This window comes from Rhinolophus sinicus, chromosome 15 (assembly GCF_057876585.1).
Source record: "Rhinolophus sinicus isolate RSI-liver-muscle chromosome 15, RSI-T2T, whole genome shotgun sequence".
Classification (NCBI taxonomy): Eukaryota; Metazoa; Chordata; class Mammalia; order Chiroptera; family Rhinolophidae; genus Rhinolophus; species Rhinolophus sinicus.
Genome location: NC_142515.1, coordinates 26430275 through 26450338, shown reverse-complemented (window position 1 = coordinate 26450338; position 20064 = coordinate 26430275). Strand labels below are relative to the sequence as shown.

General features: G+C 43.6%; 1 protein-coding gene across 13 annotated transcripts in view; it reads left to right on the top strand.

Annotated features, from left to right (window-relative positions):
• Positions 1-19062, top strand: part of LCOR (ligand dependent nuclear receptor corepressor) — a 126709-nt gene extending 107647 nt beyond the window's left edge. For all 13 annotated transcript variants that reach the window (XM_074339279.2, XM_074339278.2, XM_074339277.2 and 10 more), the window contains one exon: positions 4315-19062. In XM_074339279.2, the coding sequence (XP_074195380.2) occupies positions 4315-8647 (4333 nt within the window). In that variant the 3' untranslated portion in view covers positions 8648-19062. The remainder of the gene's footprint in view (positions 1-4314) is intronic.
• The last annotated feature ends 1002 nt before the right edge of the window (positions 19063-20064 follow it).

The following is a 20064-nucleotide window of genomic DNA, read 5'->3' as shown; positions in this document are numbered from 1 at the left end:
CAGCACATGGTCCCTGGTCCTTTTTACCAGGAAAAACTCACACACAAGCGACCCTTCGTTGATGTCTGTTTTTCTCAAGCAAGGTTGACCTTGGCAGTTTTAATCTTTTAATCTCCCGAGTTTCCCCAGACCACTGTTATCAATGCCTCTTAAGGCTGGTGTAGCCTGTCTGCACCCTGGCTGCTGACTTTCAGTATCTAAATGCTGTACTGTGTTGTTCCAGCTTCAGTGGATACTAGCAATGTTTCTTTAATGTGCCATAGTTGTGAAAGCACCACCACCACCACCCCTACCATGATGCCGTGAAGTAGATACATACCCTATTTCCCGGAAAATAAGACCTAGCCGGACAATCAGTCTAATGCATCTTTTAGAACAAAAATTAACAGACAATCGGTCTTATATAAGGCCTGGTCTTATATTATAGTCAAATAAGACCGGGTATTATATTAATTTTTGTTCCAAAAGACACATTAAAGCGGATTGTCCGGCTAGGTCTTATTTTCGGGGAAATACGGTACCTACCTGTGGTTGTCTGCTCTGTCCTTGTGGACTAGCTGAGCCATATTGCCAGTCATTGCTTCGGAGTTGGTTGCATGGACCTTTGGAAAACTTTACATTAGTTACGAATAACTAAAATACTGAAGCACTATTAAATTACTGAAATGTGGGACAGCAGCAAATCCAAGTCTTACAACTATAAAGGAAGTTAGATATCACCTGTGGATTAGTTATTATTCAGTTTTTCATTCTATGTGAGCATCACATTAGAAGAAAGTGCTTCCTCAGTTTCCTTCAGAGCACTTTGCCGTCGTACTGGGCACACACCTTGATTCTATTAATCTCCAGGCACTTGTTAATTCCAAACATTAAAGCCTACTTCCAGAGCACAGCCTCAGGCAGGAAGCAGTGTCTCAAAAGTTTTCACAGACTTCAGTGATGGTTATGCTTCTTGAGTTGGGGAGAACCATTTAGCTCTTCAGTTTTTTCTTACAATCAGATTCCAGGATATTTCTTAATCTCTCTCATAGACCATTATCAAGCAATCTTTTTGCTTTTGTTTGTGTATTGCTCAAATGCATTTAGAATATAATCTTTGATGCTTCGAATAGGCAGTAATGTCCCACTTATTTGTTGGCACATATCTCAGAAACATCAGAAATATATCCAAGAACCAAAAACTGAGGAATAAAGGCCTCTGAGAAATTGAAGTTTTTTTAGAAAATTCATGTACTCATCAAACTATTCCCAAGCCTTCATTCAGAGCCTGTTTATTTTTACTTAAAGTGAACGGAAGTTCTCTGCTAAAGGTAAAAGGGGAACTCCTAAACACAGCTTATATTTGGAAGCCAATAAGAAGAAAGATTTTCATAAAATGCAGACTGCCGCTGGCTTTTTTGTATTTAGGCAGACAAATCTACTTAATTGAATAGCCCCGAAAACTATCATTCTGTTTCAGTTTAGTATAATAAAAATCATGCCTAACTTCAATAATAGTGCACATGGTAATGACCCTGAGTCAGTAAGATAGAATAAATGAGTTCAGAGAAGGATATAGTTTTTAAAAGACTTCCATCAAAACTATTTTAAAATTTTAAAATGTTTGGTACTTGGAGGGAAAACTTTAGTTATCTAGAACACTTGTTTTTTTAGCTTGTAAGAAAATATTAATGTACATTCCTGATCTCTGAGTTATTTTTATTGAATCATATTTAATGTGATTGGCTGACAGTGATGGTAACTGATATTTGTATAAACGTGGTCGGTTTTCCTTTGCATCAATTCTGTGTGGTAAAGGGGCAGGTGCTCTACTAAGACCCAAAATGGATAAGTGTTTTGGTCAAAGTCACAACTAGTAAGTGACAGACTACTTACTCTCCACTGCTTCCCAGCACAGGCCGGGGAACACGAACAGGCGTACCTCGTGTTACTGCGCTCTGCTTTGTTGTGCTTCACAGATGTGGCATTCTTTTTACGAATTGAAGGCAAGACCCTCCACCAACAAAAAGACTAGGATTTGCTCTGCTGTGACCCTCTCTTTATTGTGGTGGTCTGAGTCCGCAGTATCTCCGAGGTATGCCTGTAATATGCCGATGGATAGAGCCACCAGTTCCTCCTGGGGGAGGTCCTTCAGCAGGGCCTCCTGAGTGCTCCTTGGGCTGCAAAGTCTGCAGCGGCATGAAGTTCACTGTGCACACCTCGCTGAGTCCTAGAATTGGAAATGACTTAACAGTCCCTTACCTAAGGGTGTCACTGGGGTCTCCCCTCTTCTGAAGGAGGACAGTAACATTTCCTGTTCTCACACAGCAGGAGTGACTTTTTCCTGTTGCCCTTCCATATGTTGCCTTTTTAAACCTTTTTCCTGAAGGACAGTATACAGACAGAAAAATACACGTATCATAAGTGTACTGTTCAATGAGCTTTTTTCTAGTTGCTTTGGTTTTTCCTTTTTATTATGTTTTTGCCCCATTGCCAGCATACTTGAAAGTTCACCATCCCCTACACCTGTTACGATATTTCTGTAATAATCCTTTTTCTTGGATTATTCACAGTGCAGTGATCAGTTTCAAGTTTGAGATAGGCATTTTCTAAGACAAGTCTGTCTAATCCGTAGCCCAATGTAGACCCTTTCAGATATTCCTGGCATCACTGATTAAAACTACTCTCTTGCTGGCGGGGGAAATAAAAACGGTTTATTTGTAAAGCAGTTTAACAACAGACTTCACTAATAATTTCTTGGTTTTATTTTATTTTGTATTTAGACATGTTTCAGCAGCTTCGTTCACCAGTTGGTCTTAAAAATCTCCCTGAGTCAGGAACAGAGAAACTAAAATTGAGCACCTGCTGTTTTGTGCTTTATGCACATTATCTAATATCTTAACAACAGTCCTTTGAAATATTGATATTTAGTTCCAACTTACAGGTGATGAAACCAAGGTTCAGAGAGGTTAAGTAATTTGCCTTAGATCCTGTAGATAGTAAATGTCAGAGCAAGAAGTAGAATGTAGGTTTTTCATATTCCACAACCTGTGCTCTTTCCACTGAAACACACTGCTTCAGAAACCAGAGGAGTGTGGAGAGGTAGGAGGCTGGCGTAGGCTGTCTAGGGTGAGCCTTCCTGTAAGGCACTTCATGGCTAGGAGATAAAGTCACACATTGACGAAAAGAAGAATTAGCTGGAAGATATTATCAAACAATATCTGTTCAACACACATGTACTAAACTGCCCTCAATGCTCTGCCTTGTTACATACAGAGTCAGATAATAGTCTCCTGAGGAATTACAATCCAGAGAGAGAAAGATTAAGAAGTCCAGAAAATTGAAACACTCCAACTGTGTGGGCTTAGTAAAACCCAGACATCCAGAAACGCACAACAGCTCTTAAAACATTTGACTGTCTAAGCAGGAATTCCCTTTATCCTGTTGTGAATCTAGTATCATCCTTTCCCATCACCCCTACTGTCCAGGTGAAACCCTAAGAGTTGTCCTGGATAATTTATGGAAATGGTTGGAGAGGGTTCTTCAATGTGGAATGACTTCCTGTGGGTTGTTGTAAAATGTTTATTGAAGGTCTAAGAGAATGTAACAAGTGGGGCATGACTGAAGACATAACGCTACCTACCACCTTACACTAACAGAGCCTTACAGTTTGCAATGCCATTTCATAACTGTTTCCTTACCTAGAGGCTAGGAATCAGAAATTGCTTGTCGTTCCATTTTTCAATATGTCTGAAATGTGAAATGATTGATCTCTATTCCTCCGTGCCCCAGGAAAGAGGTAGAATTCCTGTAGCCCTGTTTGCAGGATTATACAGTCCAGCCAATTAGTCATGCTGAGAACCCATGTTAAAACTATACTTTCTCTAAGTATTTATAAACCCAAGATTTGTCATATAGTGTCTGAATTTTTGTCAGTTTTGTGGACTTACAAACCAATAATTATTTAACAGGAATACCTAGGCCTAAAACAAAGTACATGTTGACCAACTTGAGTTAATAATGTGGCCAAAATTTTAGTTGTTGAAAAAAATTTCTTTTCAGTATTTCTTCTCTATAAGATAAAAATTATTTGTAAATGATCACTTTAAAAGTGTGAAGGATGTTGTTTGTCACTGAAAGTTAAGACTATAACAGCCTTACATTTTAATCAGGTAAATATTCATTGACTTAAAAGTCTACGGGCATTTCGCAGCAGTCTTGGCCACAGAGTCCGCTCTCTTTACAGTACGAGTAACATCTGGTGAATTTCATAATATAAAATTGGTTCTTTGGAAAATGACCATACTAATTCCTTCTTTCTCTTTGTCTGTCTAGTGAGAACGCAGCAGAGGCAATAGCAGTAGATTCTAACAATCAGTCGAAGTCCCCCCTGGAGAAGTTTATGGTCAAACTGTGCACTCATCATCAGAAGCAGTTCATTCGTGTTCTGAACGATCTGTACACTGAGTCTCAGCCAGACACCGAGGACCTGCGACCTTCGGATTCTGGAGCAATGGATTCATCCTCTTGCAATGCTGGCTGTGCCCAGCTAGGCACCAAACATAAGGAAAACGATGCTATGTGTCTCGATACAAAGTCTCCTTCTTCTGTAGATTTGTTACTAGACTCATCGGGCTCTCACAGCCCTCTACGCTTTGCAGAAAAGGCCCTGAAGGAGCCTCCTCCGGAGACAAACTTTGTAGACGGAAGAGAGAATGCCTTGACTATTGTCCAGAAAGATTCCTCTGAACTTCCAACCACTAAACCTAATTCTGGGAGTTCAATGGACAGTTCCACTCTGGGATACCTCACTGCATCTAATTCTTCCTCGTTCAACTTCCACCACATTTCTAAGAGCTTGGAGGGGCAAACCACTGGACAGGAGCAAGACGCAAATGTGAAAATATGTGAGGATGGTAAAGACCACATGCAGAGTTCAGCTTTAGTAGAAAGTCTAATTGCAGTAAAAGTGGCAGCTGAGAATAGTGAGGAGAGCAACAACTGTATTGTTTCTCAAAGAAATTCATTCAAAGCCTTATCAGAAGAGGCTTGGGACTCAGGATTTGTGGGGAATTCACCTAGAACTGCTGACAAAGAGAATACATTACAGTGTAGCTCCAAAACACCTTTGTGCCAGGATTTAGAGGCAAGTGAACAAGATTCAAGGCCAAAGCAAGAGAACCATCTTCACTCACTAGGAAGAAATAAGGTGGGTTACCATTTACATCCCAGTGATAAGGGCCAGTTTGATCATTCCAAAGACGGTTGGTTAGCCCCCAGCCCCATGCCTGCTGTACACAAAGCACCTAATGGACATTCACGAACCAAGATGTTATCAACCTCCATTAAGACAGCTCGGAAAAGTAAAAGGGCATCAGGACTGAGGATAAATGACTATGATAACCAGTGTGATGTCGTTTATATCAGTCAGCCAATAACAGAATGCCACTTTGAGAATCAAAGATCAATATTATCTTCTCGGAAAACAGCCAGAAAGAGCACTCGAGGTTACTTTTTCAATGGTGATTGTTGTGAGCTGCCAACTGTTCGCACACTGGCCAGAAATTTATACTCCCAAGAAAAAGCAAGCTGCTCAACACTGGCGTCAGAGGCAGTGGTCACTCCCAAGCAGACCCTTACAATTTCAGCCCCAAAACCTACGGCAGATGCGGAGCTTCCCAGAGAAGACAACTCTGAAGAGCCTAGTAAAGAAGTAACTGCCCTCAAGGAAGGAGACAAAGATGCTTCATCTGAAAATGAATCTCAAGAGCCTGAGGTTTGCCCCACGATGAGTAAACTGAATCCAAGCAGCTCCCCTACGTCAGAGGAAACCACAGCTTCCAACCTGGTGTGGCCTCTCCCTGCTCACCTTCCTGAAGAGGATAAGCCAGAAGGCAGCTCTGTGGCCTCACCTCCTCCAGCAAGTGGGATATCTTCTCCTGAACGAGACCAACAGCCAGTTGAACTGCTGGATACAAAGGAGGTGAGTGAACCCCAAGACTGTCACCTGGTTCCCTCTGCTGAGAGCATTTCTGAGGAAGACCGTGAAGATGTTTCTAGGCCTCATTCTTCTCCTGAAACAGTCAGTAGAGTGGAAAGTCCTCTGTGCTCAGAAAATGAAAGTCCTGCAGTGAGCGTGGAGCCTCCCATGAGCCTGGGGAAGGCTGAGGACGATCAAAGCATCAGTACTGAGGCCGAGACGGAAGACACTCGGGAGCTAGACACAGACCCACTCTTGAAGGAAAGCAGCACTTTTACTAAGGAAAACCCCAGTGAAATTGAGGAAAGTGGAACAGCAGGTGATACAAGAAAATCAGAAGGAGAAGGCAGTGATGCAAAACATCCTTCAGAAAAAGACATGTGCGAACAAAACATTGATTCACCTGAAGAGAACTCAGACAAGAAGAAAAAAGGTAAAAAATTCCCTGAGGCCTCTGATAGGTGCCTAAGAAGTCAACTTTCAGATTCTTCCTTTGCCGAGAGGTGCCTAAGAAGTCAAAGTTCAGATTCTTCGTCTGCTTGTCCTGAGATCAAGGTTTCTAAAACTCCTGTTGCAAAACGCCCTAAAAAGGAAGGGTACTCTGGTAGGACAACACCTGAAGGCTTTCTGACCGATGATGGTCTTCATACAAAAGCTCCAGAGGACACTGAAAACTCAAATGTCAATGAAAATCCATCTGAGACGGATGCAGAACAGGAGGGCAGCGCAGGTGGGATCATCACCAAGCAGACGTTTAAAAACATGCTGGCAAAAGAGGTCAAAGGGGAAGAAGGAGATGTTTTTCCCAGCAGTGATCCTATAACCACAGTTGGCCAGCCCCTACCTGGAGAGAGACTGGAAATCTATGTCCAGTCTAAGTTAGGTGAGAAAGATGCGCATGACCCCTTAGAAAGTGTTCCGTGTACTTTCCCAGAACAATTGGAAGAGAAGCCAGGACCTGTTCCTGCACAAGCTGTGGAGGAGGCTGTCAGCGAGCTAGACAATGCAAACACCCAGCAGAAAGACGACGACAGTGACGGGCCCTCCAGTGCACTTAGGTTGTCACATAGTGGAAGTGGTGATGCTGCCAGACCCCCAAAGTGGGTACCAAGGCTCACGAGACTGACCTCTTCTACCTACAACCTAAGACGTGCTCATTCTCTGGACTCCTTGGCTACTACAAAAGTGACTTCAGAAAAGGAAGCGGCACAAGGAAACCCAACACCAAAGGACAGTGAAGCTTCCGAGAGTGGAGAGCCCTTCGACGAGGACGATGCGGACGCCGTGGTTGACGACCAGCCAAAGTTTGTGGAATGGTGTGCTGAGGAGGAGAACCAAGAGCTCATCGCCAACTTCAATGCCCACTACATGAAAGTTCAGAAGGGCTGGATCCAGTTGGAGAAGGAAGCGCAGCCCACACCAAGAGCCAGGAACAAGTCAGATAAACTGAAGGAGATTTGGAAAAGCAAGAAAAGGTCACGGAAGTGTAGGGGTTCATTGGAAGCTCAGAAGCTTTCTCCTGTTCAGATGCTGTTTATGACAAACTTTAAATTATCTAATGTTTGTAAATGGTTCTTAGAGACAACTGAAACCCGGTCTCTGGTCATCGTAAAGAAGCTCAATACTCGTCTTCCAGGAGACATCCCCCCTGTCAAGCATCCTCTTCAGAAGTACTCTCCTTCCAGCCTGTACCCCAGTTCACTACAGGCTGAACGCTTGAAAAAACACTTGAAGAAATTTCCTGGAGCTACTCCCGCTAGGAACAACTTGAAAATGCAGAAGCTCTGGGCTAAATTTCGAGAGAATCCTGACCAAGTGGAGCCAGAGGATGGCAGCGACGTCAGCCTCGGCCCCAGTTCTGAAGAGAGCGTAGAGGAAGTCAAAGAAGGTAGAAATAGCCATCCTCCCACAAACTCACCTACTCCAGCCAGTACCCGGATCCTTAGAAAATATTCCAATATTCGAGGAAAGCTCAGAGCCCAGCAACGCTTGATCAAGAACGAGAAAATGGAAAGCGCACTTGGCCTGGCTGTAGAAAGTAAACAGGGTTGTAAGAGTGTATGCATCAACCCTCTGATGTCCCCCAAGCATGCCCTGCAAGTGGGTGCCGATGGGTTTCCCATTAAGCCCAAGAGTACTGATGGCGTGAAGGGAAGGAAGGGGAAGCCCACCTCTGACATCTTGCCCAGAGCAGAAGTTAAGAATAAACGCAAGAGAACCGAAGGTGGCAGCACTCAGGACAGGAAGGACAAGGGACCTGCGATAAAAGCCAGCAAAGAAAAGCATATTGATGGATCCACCAAAACCCCTGCTGCGAGGAAGCCAGCTGCCAGGGACAGAGTCAGCCAACTGCCCAGAAAGGCATGTTTGAAAGAGAATAAAGTGAAGATCCCTAAAAAGTCCTCTGGGAAGAGCTGCCCTCCCTCCAGGAAAGAAAAAGAGAACACAAACAAAAGACCTGCCCAGCCTGCAGCCTCGGAAACAGTGAGGAAACCTGCAAAGCAAAAAGGGGCAAGTGGATCCTCTTCCAGGCCACAGAAAGCCGCAAACAGGAAGCAGAGCAGTGGAAAGGCTCGGGCCAGACCCTTGACAAAAACCCCAGAGAACAGTGCAGCCCAGAGAAAGCGAAAGCTGAAGGCAAAGCTGGACTCTTCCCATAGCAAACGGAGGCGGCTGGATACAAAGTGATTGGAAGGGTTGTAGCCACGAAGAAAACTGTTCTGTAGAAGTAACCCTTTATTTTGCATTAACTAAACCTGCTTTTATAAGCTTATCAAGCCTTTCAAATCTGCAGTTCATGGAGAACACCACAATCTAAGATGTCAGAACATGTGTCTCAGATGGAGAAGGGAACTTGCCGAGTCTTTCTCTGAGGCTGAGTAAGGGAAGTTATATATTATATTCTGGTTGTTCCTTGGGTTTTAAACTTGGAACCAAGCAGTTTTAGTTTCTAAAAGTACAGTGCCTTATTTATCCTTTTTGTTTTTTAAATTTACAAAAGCTAAAAAGCTGATCTATGTGATAAAGGCTTGTATTTTATACTTGATGCACAAGCACTTGTACTGTAGCCGAGAAGACCACCGCCGTGCACATACCAGCAGCTTCCCAGCCGCGTCCTGCAGTCTGTCCATGAGCAGATGCTCCGCTTTGCAAACCCCAGCAGTAAACGTCCCTCTGTCTTGTTTGTTTGTTTAAATGATATTTGAAAGCTAAACCAAATCATTTTTATGGCATGTGGAAAATGCAGAGGGAGTTTATAATTATTGTAAAAGATTAATATTTCTGTTACCCCTTTTTCAAAAATCACAGTAATTGTTGGTCACTCCTCCTACCTTTGATCTTTTGTCATTTGGAAAAAAAAATGGATTCTAATTTATGTGCCCAAGGGACAAACGGTAGGTCACCAGATGTTAAGAATTGGTTTATGACCTCTGAAAATTATTTGCATTATTGATTCTTACCATCCTTTTCGTTTTTTGGCCTTGTAAGCTTGCTAGCACTCTAACAAGGTTTTCATCCTACTTTGGGGGAAAAAATCTAGGATTCTTTTTTTTTTTCTGTCTGTAACTGTGATTTGTCAATTAGGACGAGAGTGACTGTTCTAATTTTCTTTCTTATCCTGAATACGTCCATATTCAAGAAAGCCAAAATGTTATTTCCAGTAGTAGAAACGTTTAAGAGTGTGTGTGTGCATGTGCGTTTGGGGGCATTTGCCTATGGCTGTCAGCCACAAATGTCTCCCACCCCCAGTTCTACAGTGAAATTCTGTTTCCCCGTCATTGTGCTCGGGGGGTCATGAGCTGGGTAATCAGCACAGACCAGGTGGTTTCAATGTGGCCCAGGGTCTCTGTGAGCATCCTGCAAACTACTTGGGCATCAGACTCAGAAAGGTCAAAGCAGCACAGTTATGTAAAGGTCACAGCAAGCTTGCAGTTGGAAGAAGCAGCTCTCGCGTCTCTTGGGGGTCCCCACGCCCTACACCGGAACTGATGTTCATGCGGATGTACGTGTTTAGAGTGAGTGTCCCTTCTGATTGCTTGTCACCATACTCCCAGTTCATGCTGGTAGCCTCACTCCTGCCTCTGCCATGTCAGGCTCTGTTCCATGGCTCAAAAGTGAGAGCTGCTGTATTTGTAACTAATGTTTGCCTTTCCCGAGTAAAGCCTGAGATGGGTGCATTGGCTTTACCTTGGTGCCTATAACATTGCTCCATTATAACACAGTGTGTACTTGACATTTTCGTTGGGCCACTCTTCAAAAAAGGCTTGGTTATGAAAGCCTCAATAGCCAGGGTTATTAACATGCCCTGTCACCAAAACAGGCTTGTATGGACAGCTGCCACTCTGTCCTTCCTATTAAAAATTTTTCCATTTAGATTGTTTCAGATCAGTTTAGATAAACCCAGGGGGACTTTTTTTCATGCATTAGTTCATTTAGATTATGATAAAATAGGCCTTCTACCCATTCTGTTAAAAGGTTTGCTGTTTATGTACAATGAAAGCTTCTGATGATTGGGTAGGACTGGAGAAAAGCGTTTGATTCACGGGAAATTCAGAATTGTGTTGAATTTCATAGATAGTGAAGCTTCCTATCTTCAGTGATGCTGATTTCCCCCCTAAGGTCTCCTCTATCCTCCGAGTCTCTTGTTCTTCTTTGTAATATCTTTGTGCCCATTCAAGAGCTACCTATGTCAATGAAACTGCTGAGTGTGTATGTTGGCAGCCCTTTCTCAGCATTAAGTTGCACAGAAGCATTAATATGTTTTAAGTAGGTTCATTTAATCTTTAAAAAGTGGTTTTTAGGTTTAAAAAAAAATCTTTTCATATAGTTGTCACTGGATATTGTTTTTGTGGTGACTTAAACAGCTGAGGTTTGCTGATGTCAGGTGTGCTGATTCCTGTACATACGTTCAAGGTGCCCCCTTAGCTGCATATCGACTACCTTGGAAGGGTGCTTGCATTGGGAGAGGTGTGAGGCAGTACGTGGAGGGAACTTTTCCAGTTCCGGGTTTATAATTCATTCCATTACTTTTCTCAGTTCTTTTTCATTTGTAAAAGCTTATGTCAAGATGATAGCCTTCTCTCCCATTCTAGAAAGTATTTGAGAAAAGTTATCAATGTGTATGCATTTATTTTATATACCTAACAATGCAATGGATCATCTTTAAAATCAACTTACACTTTATAGGAGAGACTACATTTCAATAGACTGGGGATTCTACATAATTAGGAGATTAAAAGTTTAGAATTATTTTTGTATTTGTTTAATCTTATGTTTGCTGATTCAATTAATTTTGCTAATAGGAAAAAGAGAAAAACAACACTTGAGGCCCCACTCTGGAAGGCCTTTTTCCACTTATAGCTGATGCTGTCGCCCAGATACCTCTAAGCCCAGGCCTGGTATTGGCTCGAGTCTCCCCTAGTTTTCCCTCCCTTGCAAAGACCTCCCTTCTGTAGCCATATTCACAGTGTGGCTTGCCACCGGATGCAAAGACAGTCTGTCCCACGTTCTGGACTCTAAATCAGCAAGGAACTCTGCTTTGGGGCCCATGCTCAGTGAAGTGACTGTCCCAATGTTGGAGCAGAAGTTGATGACCAGAGAGCACTGGTATTACCTCTGAGCTTCTGGAGTTGCTGGCAGATGCCTGGGAAGCAGTCGCTGAAGCTCTACGAGAGCTCCCCAGAGCTGGGCCCTCTTCAAGAGACCCATTTTCTCTCCCACAAAGCTCCCTGGGTTTGGGAGGACAGCATGGAGCCTCCCCCCGGCACTTCCTCACACATGTAGCAGTCTTGCAGCACAGCAGGAACGCCAAAAACCTTTGTGCTGCTCTTGAGGCTTCCTATGTAGGAATGTTATTGGCGTCTGTGAATCTGCAATTGCTAGTCCCTTGGGTCCCTTAGGGGGGCCAGTTCCATTGTGTGTGTTGCATGAAGGACTTCTACACAAGCCTTATCTAACAATAACGTCAGGCTGTGGGTTTCGTGCCTCGTTCCCGTAGCAGTATGGACAGACGAGGGCAATTAGTCATACCTTCCGGTCTGTGGTGCTCCTGATGGGATCCTTCCTGCATCACGTGCCCAGGTGAATTTCTCACTGCTTAGATAGGTCATCAGTGAAACTTTCAGGCAGTTACTTTGAATTAAAATTTGGTGTCTTTCCTGCCTTGGGATGGATTCTGTGTTGAGGGCAGAAGCTATCACTCTCAGTGATGGGCAACATTTCTGTATATCAGTGGACTTTAAGAGCCACGTAGGAAAGGACAACATGCTATGTGATACAAGCTGGAGAGACTGTTGTGTCCCCATCAACAAGTCTGGTGTCTTGTCATTGCATCTAGGACTGGGCTGGAATGTCCCGAAGTGCTGGGCCAGGCAGCCACCCCCAGTCCCCGTGGTTTTAGGTCAGCTCATGCAGGCTCTCTTTGAGCTGGGAAGTGATCCATCAACCGTCTGCAGACTGTGGGCTGGTCGCTCTTTTATAAATAAAAGTTTGTTGGAACAAAGTTACGTCCATTGGTTTATGGATTATCTGGCTGCTTTTCAGCAGAGTTGAGTAGCTGCGACAGGGGACGGGTGGCCCACAAAGCCTAACGACTTTACTGTCTGGACCTTTAAGACAAAGTTTGCTGGCCCTTGCTTGAGAAAATAATCTATTTTCAGGAACAGAAATCTTCCCTGGGGTATCTGTTTTTCTTCTGCCTCTTTTCCTCTCTGTCCTTTTCTGCTCCTTCCTCTTTATCTTACCTCAGTTTTGTTCTTTTATGTTTCTTTATTCTTGCTACAAAAGAGCCATATTGCTACAGCACATCCAAGTACTATCTCCTGCAACTTGAGCTACCTTCGCTTCACATCTTCCTTCTCAGAATCACCCATCACAGTAGCCAGAATGAGCCCCTCTTTAGTGATAGAGTCAGAACCCGTGAGCTAATAGGAATGGAGAGTTCCAAAATTACGTGGCCTGAGCCTCTCGTTGTTTTCATCATAGACCTGACTCCAGCTTCACTTCCTGTTTATTTCTAAACTAAGCCAAGATTTTCTTTCAAAATTAGTTGAGACTACTTTAGTTGGATGTTCAGTTTTCTGAACCTCACTTTTAGATACGGCAAAAGGCTTCACAGAGGGGAAACAAAGTCCCACCACAAACCGAAAGCATTGTTTATTATGTAATATTTTTGGCCAGCTCCTAGGAAAGTAAAACTCTCTTGGCTGTTCTTTTCTCAGTCCCATACTCCTCTTTCAAAATAATTTTATTAAAGGCAAGCCAACAAAAAATAGAGGCTTGAAGTGCTTTAGAAAAGAAGAATAGAAACTGAAGCCTATTGTAGTCTGAGTCTGGCTGAGAAATTAGGGTTTACATCTTTAGATCAAATCCAGTCAACTTCAAGGTGTTAAGTCTTCCTCCTCCCCCCAAAAATTAAGGATGAGTTTCTATGCTGTTTTTCAAAATTGAATTTTCAAAGTTGAATGTCATGTTGGTGAAAAGCTTTTTGTTAGTGGCCCCCAAACGTGACTTTCAATTGTTTTGAAACAGATAGACTGTTACCATTTTGCATTCTTAGCTGTACATTTTTGTCATCTTACGGCTTGCTGCCCACTACAATACTGAGACCCGCTGTATGTATATGGTATCCGCAAGGCCATCCTCACATCCCAGCGGTATGCTCTGCTTTGCGCTTGCTCCCAAACTGTCTTCAAGGGGAAAAGAAAAGAAAAATATTACTGTATTTAAAGCATGTAGAATTATGGGAAGCCTTTGAGGCAGCCTTCAATAGAATTCATCCCTGAAAACCCCAGAACAAACTATTCTATTCTACAGTGGCTGGATTGGAAGACTTGAAGGTCTCACCTCTTTAAAATAAACCGTACTCAGGCTGCAACAACCCAGAGCTCTGGTGCTGCCCCCGGCTCAGGGCTTTGCCGTGCTCTGCGGGCGGGGGTCCAGGGCACTTGCTGGAGGACATCCCTGCTCGTGCTTTGGCCCTTGGAATTGAGCCAGTGCTGGGCAGTTCCTTCCATTACCTCCCTCTGGCTGAGCTTCCTCTTCTCAGAGCTGGTGGTTGATGCTCAGGAGCCATCTTTTGCTCCGTCCTTCAAAGGGGCCGTTGTGCAGTTATGGTCACCTGGTGAGCACAGTGACACAGGCTTTCTCCTACCTGGGACCATTCCATTTAATGCGAGGTCCTTGGTAGGCAAACCACCTGAAAGTATAGCCTGCCTCTCCCCCAAAAAAACCCCAGGTGCTCATGGTTTTCATAATATGCCAGAGGTTGAAGGAATGCATTTTACCATTTTTCCAAAGGGTTACGTTAAAAAGTAACAGAGATGTGTGGCCTACACAGCCTAAATATAAAATATTTACTACCTGGCCTTTACAGAAAACGTGTATTGACCCTTGTAATATGTCATTCAAGATCAAATTGTGTGGACAGTTGGGCACAAACATTTTTCACATCCAGCATTGCAACATTTCTTTCCTTTTCGATTTCAGGGTATCTTGTGCGTGCATCTCAGCACACGGCTGTTTCATGTTATCCCTGAGTAATGCTTGTGCATTAAAGAACAAGCAACCCCTCCTGTGTTGATCAAATATTCATTGAATCATGGTCATGAAATCTTATCTACTAAGTAGTTAAAAGTCAAAGTACAAAGTCCTTTACACTGAAAATACAGTCTTCTGCATGTTTATGAATCAGAGTGAACTTGACTCTTGGAGAAACATTCCTCTATGGCCTTGCTCAACACAAACAGAATTACTAATGAACTTAGAGCCTAGAATAGTGCCTCAGGGCCAGACACAACAAGTTAGCTTTACCCCCTGGAGTCCCTCTTTTCTTTCTCAGATGTAGTGTATTTGCAAATTTATCACTCCCCAAGCTTTGGTCAGTGGACCTAAATGGCTGGTCTTCGCCTATTGGAACCTCAAATCTAGACCACCATTCTCAGCTCTTAAAAATACCAGCATGTCCATGGCACCTTGTTGGAACACCAGCAGCTTTAGTTAGACTGAAGTTCAGAGCTCTCTGGATGGCCAGTGAAGCCGCACTCGGCCAGGCTTAACTCACCTCATTTTGAGGAGTCACCTCCCCACATTTGCCTCTTCACTCTTCTGCTTATGTCGCCAGCCCCTTCCAGGAGGCATCTTTTCTGGGAAGTCTCCCACCTCCTAAGTGCTTCACTAAACACATGTATGTCATATTACAAACATTTTCCTTCTAATATTTAGACATTGGGTCCAAAAGCTATTCAATTTATCAACTTTTCCACCCCCCATTGTTTTCTGTAATCTACACCTCTCATAGCTGAAGCTATAGTATTTGGGAGCTAATTTGTGGAAAAAAATGCTATACTTAACATCTGCATAATTTTGTATATACCACAGGTAAGGATTAGTTTTAGAGCCACTGTAGCTTAAGGTTATTAGTTTCACCAGTGGTTTCTGCATTCTTAATAGTTCCAGGAGACTGTTAGAGCCTACGGTTTCAAATACATATATATAATACATATTTATACACACCACTGGGGAATTTATTTCACTGTAAATAGTGGTATTTTTCTGTTTAAATGCTTCTATAGAAAGTATTTATTTTAACAAATTAACTGTCAAAAGGGCTTTCCAAAAAAGTGTTCTATCACCCATCCTTCCCAGCTACCATGCTCAGCCATTGAACCCCCAAACAGCAGAGTGAAGGCAGAAGGGTGGGGCCTTGAAACCCTCACTGTTCTGGGGCAGATGGAACGTGGATCGGGAACCTAGGTGCATCCCCCCACTGTCACCCCAGCCCAGAACAGAATGGGTCTCCCACCACCGGTACGGCTGTGCCAGCCGTGGCGTCAGGGCTGGCCTCAAGCAGCCCACTGTTCGCATACCAGTTGGTACATTCACCTGTGCGCTTCAGCAGCCTGTGCAGGGAAGTGAGCCTTAGTTGTAACCCCAAGGAAATCCAAACCCATACTTGTGAGATACGGAGAAACCACTGGTTGCCTCAAGAAAGCATTAAGTTGTATTTTATAGTCTTTCTCATGTTTGTAAAAGACACCTATTCCCGCTCGCGTTAAGCATGGGAGAAACATGAAAGCACGATTCCTTCCACACCTTGACAGTTCTCATGAGCATCTCACTCCCCTCCTCCTCCTCTTCCTCCTCGTCCTCCTCCCCATCTCAGCAACATCTGTGCAGATGTGGGCCAGCCCTACCTGTAACCAATGGTTACAGGACAAGACCATCTGTTCTAAGATGTCTGCAGCTTCTCAGGAGTTCTGGTCTGCAATTCAGAGCACCCCTATGCTTTCCAATCGTGTTCCTCTTCTCTGTGCCTCATTCCTGGGCACCCCTGCCTGAGTCGTGCGTCTCATTCTGCCGGGTTGGCTAGCCTGAGGATTGCAGAGAGCTTGGGACCCGACACAAGGGGTTTTTGTCATCCATTTGCATCATACCCGCATATTTACTTACGGCTTCCCTTTGTCTTTTCTAAAGAAATGAGTACACTTGAACAGTAATGCTGGAGAATGTTTTTTTTCTAAGATACTATTTGTAAGCAAATCTGATTTTAAGATGAAATGTGAATGGGTAATCAGGTGCCAGGGAATTTAGCACTGAACTAGACAGTCAAACTTTTTTAACCTTTGCAGAAAGAAAGAAATTTTGCTCACATTAAGTGTTCACAAGAAGTAATGTTGTAAATAGTTTTTTAAAAATATTTATTATATGTGCTGTATACAGATTCATGTTTGAGTGATGTTGGTTTGCATTGTAGTATTGTAGAAGATTATATTTTGAGCAGTGGACTTCCTTTCATAACACACATGGAGAAAGAACAAAAACCAGCAGGTTGAGAGCTGTTTGGGGCATTTGATCTGTAATATTACATCAAATCCAAGCTTTAATTGCCCCCTCGTCTCATCTGGTTATGTTATATATATATTATATATATATAGTATATATGCGTGTGTATGATAAATTGGTCAGTGGTCAGTCCCCAGATCTGCAGAGCAGATTTCCAGGTGTTCTTTCTGATGTGTTGCCCATAAGCAATAAGATCCTAGGTAATAACATTTATTCCGGGCTCCACGTGGGTCCTTGTCTCAGAGGATAGGGTGGGGGTAGAACAGCTCTTGCTAAGACCTCTTGCCTTTGCCAGAGAGGTTGCTGTACTTGAATTTTTGCTTCTGTTTGTCTGCACGCTCCTTCCAGTCATACAGCTCTAGCAATGGATGTGAACTCTGCCAGCACCAGACACATCAAGAATTGGGCCTAGAGATTGAAAAAAATCACCAATTTTCCAGGAATTTGTAAGGCTTCCAGAATCTACTTGAGGCAAAGCTCATTTGACTAGAGAGTAAATGGAAGAACGTTTTACGTTAGAAATGTAAATGACCAATTTGAAGTCCTTTGACTATATCTGACCTACCTTTGAAAGCTAGCCCCTTTCCTGGAATCCTCCTCTGCACCTGGGCGTGACATCTCTGAAGCCCTCTTCGTGTCTGGGGCGGAAACGTTTAGGTCCGTGCAAGGACTGCAGTCACTCCAGGTCGCCCAGCGTGTCCAGTTCAGCAGGTTTCTAAGCTGTTGAGCAGCCTCTCCTTGTCCCCGTCCTAAACTTTACGAAAAATACCCCACACCCAAATAACCATGAATAGAATAATGTAGTTTTTTAGGCTTTTGGAATATGTCTTCTCTTTTGTATTTATGATGGTGTTTGGAGATTTTTCACTAGTGTTTTTTTAGATTGAAGTGGGTGCATTAGGGTAAAACTTTCCATTGCTGAGCCTGAAAGCAAGCAAGAGGAAAGAAACTGACCTATGTTGTATCATTGGGAAGGTGACTACTTCTTGTGGGAGGGCGGGGAGGGGGCATTGTAAATTATGTGGGGGTAAAATAGAATTCTGGCCTGAGGCGCCCCAAGTCTTATTACCTTGTAATAATAATCCCTTTATTTGCCTCACTTGATAGAAGCCTGCTGTTTACCCTCAGGGAACAAGTAGTTTTCAAAATCGAGCTCCTCCAAGGTCATTGGCCAGTGCCTGTGTGCAGGCATTGTTGTCTTTGTGAACTCATGGCATTATTTTCCCAGATGCATTATGATATTAAGAAATTCATCCCCCACCTGTATGAAAAGCACAGCCCAGGGTCCTCCTTTAGGCCAGAGTTAATGCCTTTGGGGCACCCAGGGGTCCTAGGAGGCCCATGCAATTTAACTGAAGCTCAGGTGCCATGTTGGGTTTTTATTTTTAGGCCACGACCCTTCAGAATGAGTTTAGGGCAAGGGCTGCTGATCTGGCTGTGGATCCAGGGAGCTCTAAGATGAATCTCTACCGTTCCTTTACAGGCCCTTCTGGTTCCTCCCAGTGTGTCATAGCCAAGGTCAATCTCGTAGTTGTTCAGGTGTGCTCCTTTTTGCCGTCTTGTGAGTCTTAGCCCGTGATCCAGGTGCCCAAGGAGAGAGTCTCTGGAGGGCCCAGCCCCTTCCTGGCACGAAGTGTGTGCCCCTGACCTGTGCGAAGGTGGTCTTTCCAAAAGCAGCGAAATGAGAAATTCTGCAAATGGTTATCAGATGAACAGCATGTATTTCTTGGGCCTGGATTTCCGCTATGTTAGTGAGTGTAGGAAAATACTGTGTCGTTAATGGATGAAAATGTAATGTATGCTGTGAATTTGTTGGTTTGAAACATTGAAAATTTTTCATTAGACAATGTTTACATACCTCACCTGAAGAACCTTTGAGAGTGTATATATGAAATTTAAAAAATATATTAAGTTGCTTTAAAACAATATGTACAGCTATAAAAGTTGGAGTTATTTTAACTTTGAATATGTACCAAGTCTCTTACCTATTGAAATCTTGTGGACTTTTTTGTGCTTCTGTGTTTTCCTTTCCTATTAGGCCATGTAGGAAACTGTGTTCTTGTTATTGGTAAAGGGGCCTCGCTGAAATCCAAGCTTGAAGGATTTCCTTTGTTGTTTCAGATTTTCTTGTTTGGTTTTGAGGGATGGGGGGATGGAGCTAGAGGATGTGTGGGAGGGATTTCTCTAACATTGACATCTATTCCATGAGCTTTTTCTAGGCGCTTATTTTATTGCAGCGTATTAAACTTCTTTGATATTAACGTGTGTTTGTGTAGTCACTGGAGAGGGGACCGAATGCATCAAAGCCCAGCATTCAATTCGTAGCCTATAGCAAAGTTGATAGGTTGCCAGAAGGAACCAAAAAGTAATCCTTACTCGTACTCCTGCCTCATCCCCGGTAGCAGGACTTAAAGGAACACGGTTTGCTGGATTAATGGCCATTTTGTGAGTTACACCTCAAAGTCAGGGAAGAGACAACACAGTGGGTGAATCCTTGGGAATTCTCACGGCAGAGTTGGAAGCGGCAGAGTTGGAAAAGTGGCAGCGCGTCATCCTGAGGGTCAGGGGGCAATTGAATTCTTCACGCTTCTGACTTCAGGTGAGCCCCTGTTCAAGGAAGGAGGTGGTGTGCACAGCCACCAGGGAGGGCCACCCGGCTCTCTGGAGCCCATGTTGGGGTGTGGCTGAAGGAGCAGTCCTTCCAGGTACTTGCTTCACGACCTGTTTCATTGTATCCTCCCAACTCTACTTGAGATGGCTCTGTTTAAGGACCCAGGGGGCCTGTGGAATCAGCAGTGATTTCATGAACAAGTTTATCTGGCAGTGGCCATCGATATGCAGAACTACACCCAGGGAAAATGGGTAGCACCCTTAGCTGGCCATTGGGTCACCTCTTCTCAATTTGAATTTGGAGTATTAGCTTGTTCCAGATGAGGATTTTTCATTGTTAAAATAGACTTCTTTTCCTCCAATATTCATCCTGTGGTAGAATAACTAGAATATGACCTGAGAGGTGCAGACCGGCTAGGAGTGAGGGATAACCTCTAAAATTAACTCTGAGGGCTCAGGGTGTAGGGATGATAGAGATGCATTATCACCAATCTCAGGAAAACTTGGGCAACTCGTCGGAAGCCTGGGCGTTCCTACTGCCTCCGTCCCCTCAACCAAGCCCCTGCGCTGCCTCTTACCTTGGCTGGAGATTTCCTTTTAACTGTTAATGAAATTTGCCACTTTTTACTTTTCATTCAGAGGTTACAAACCGG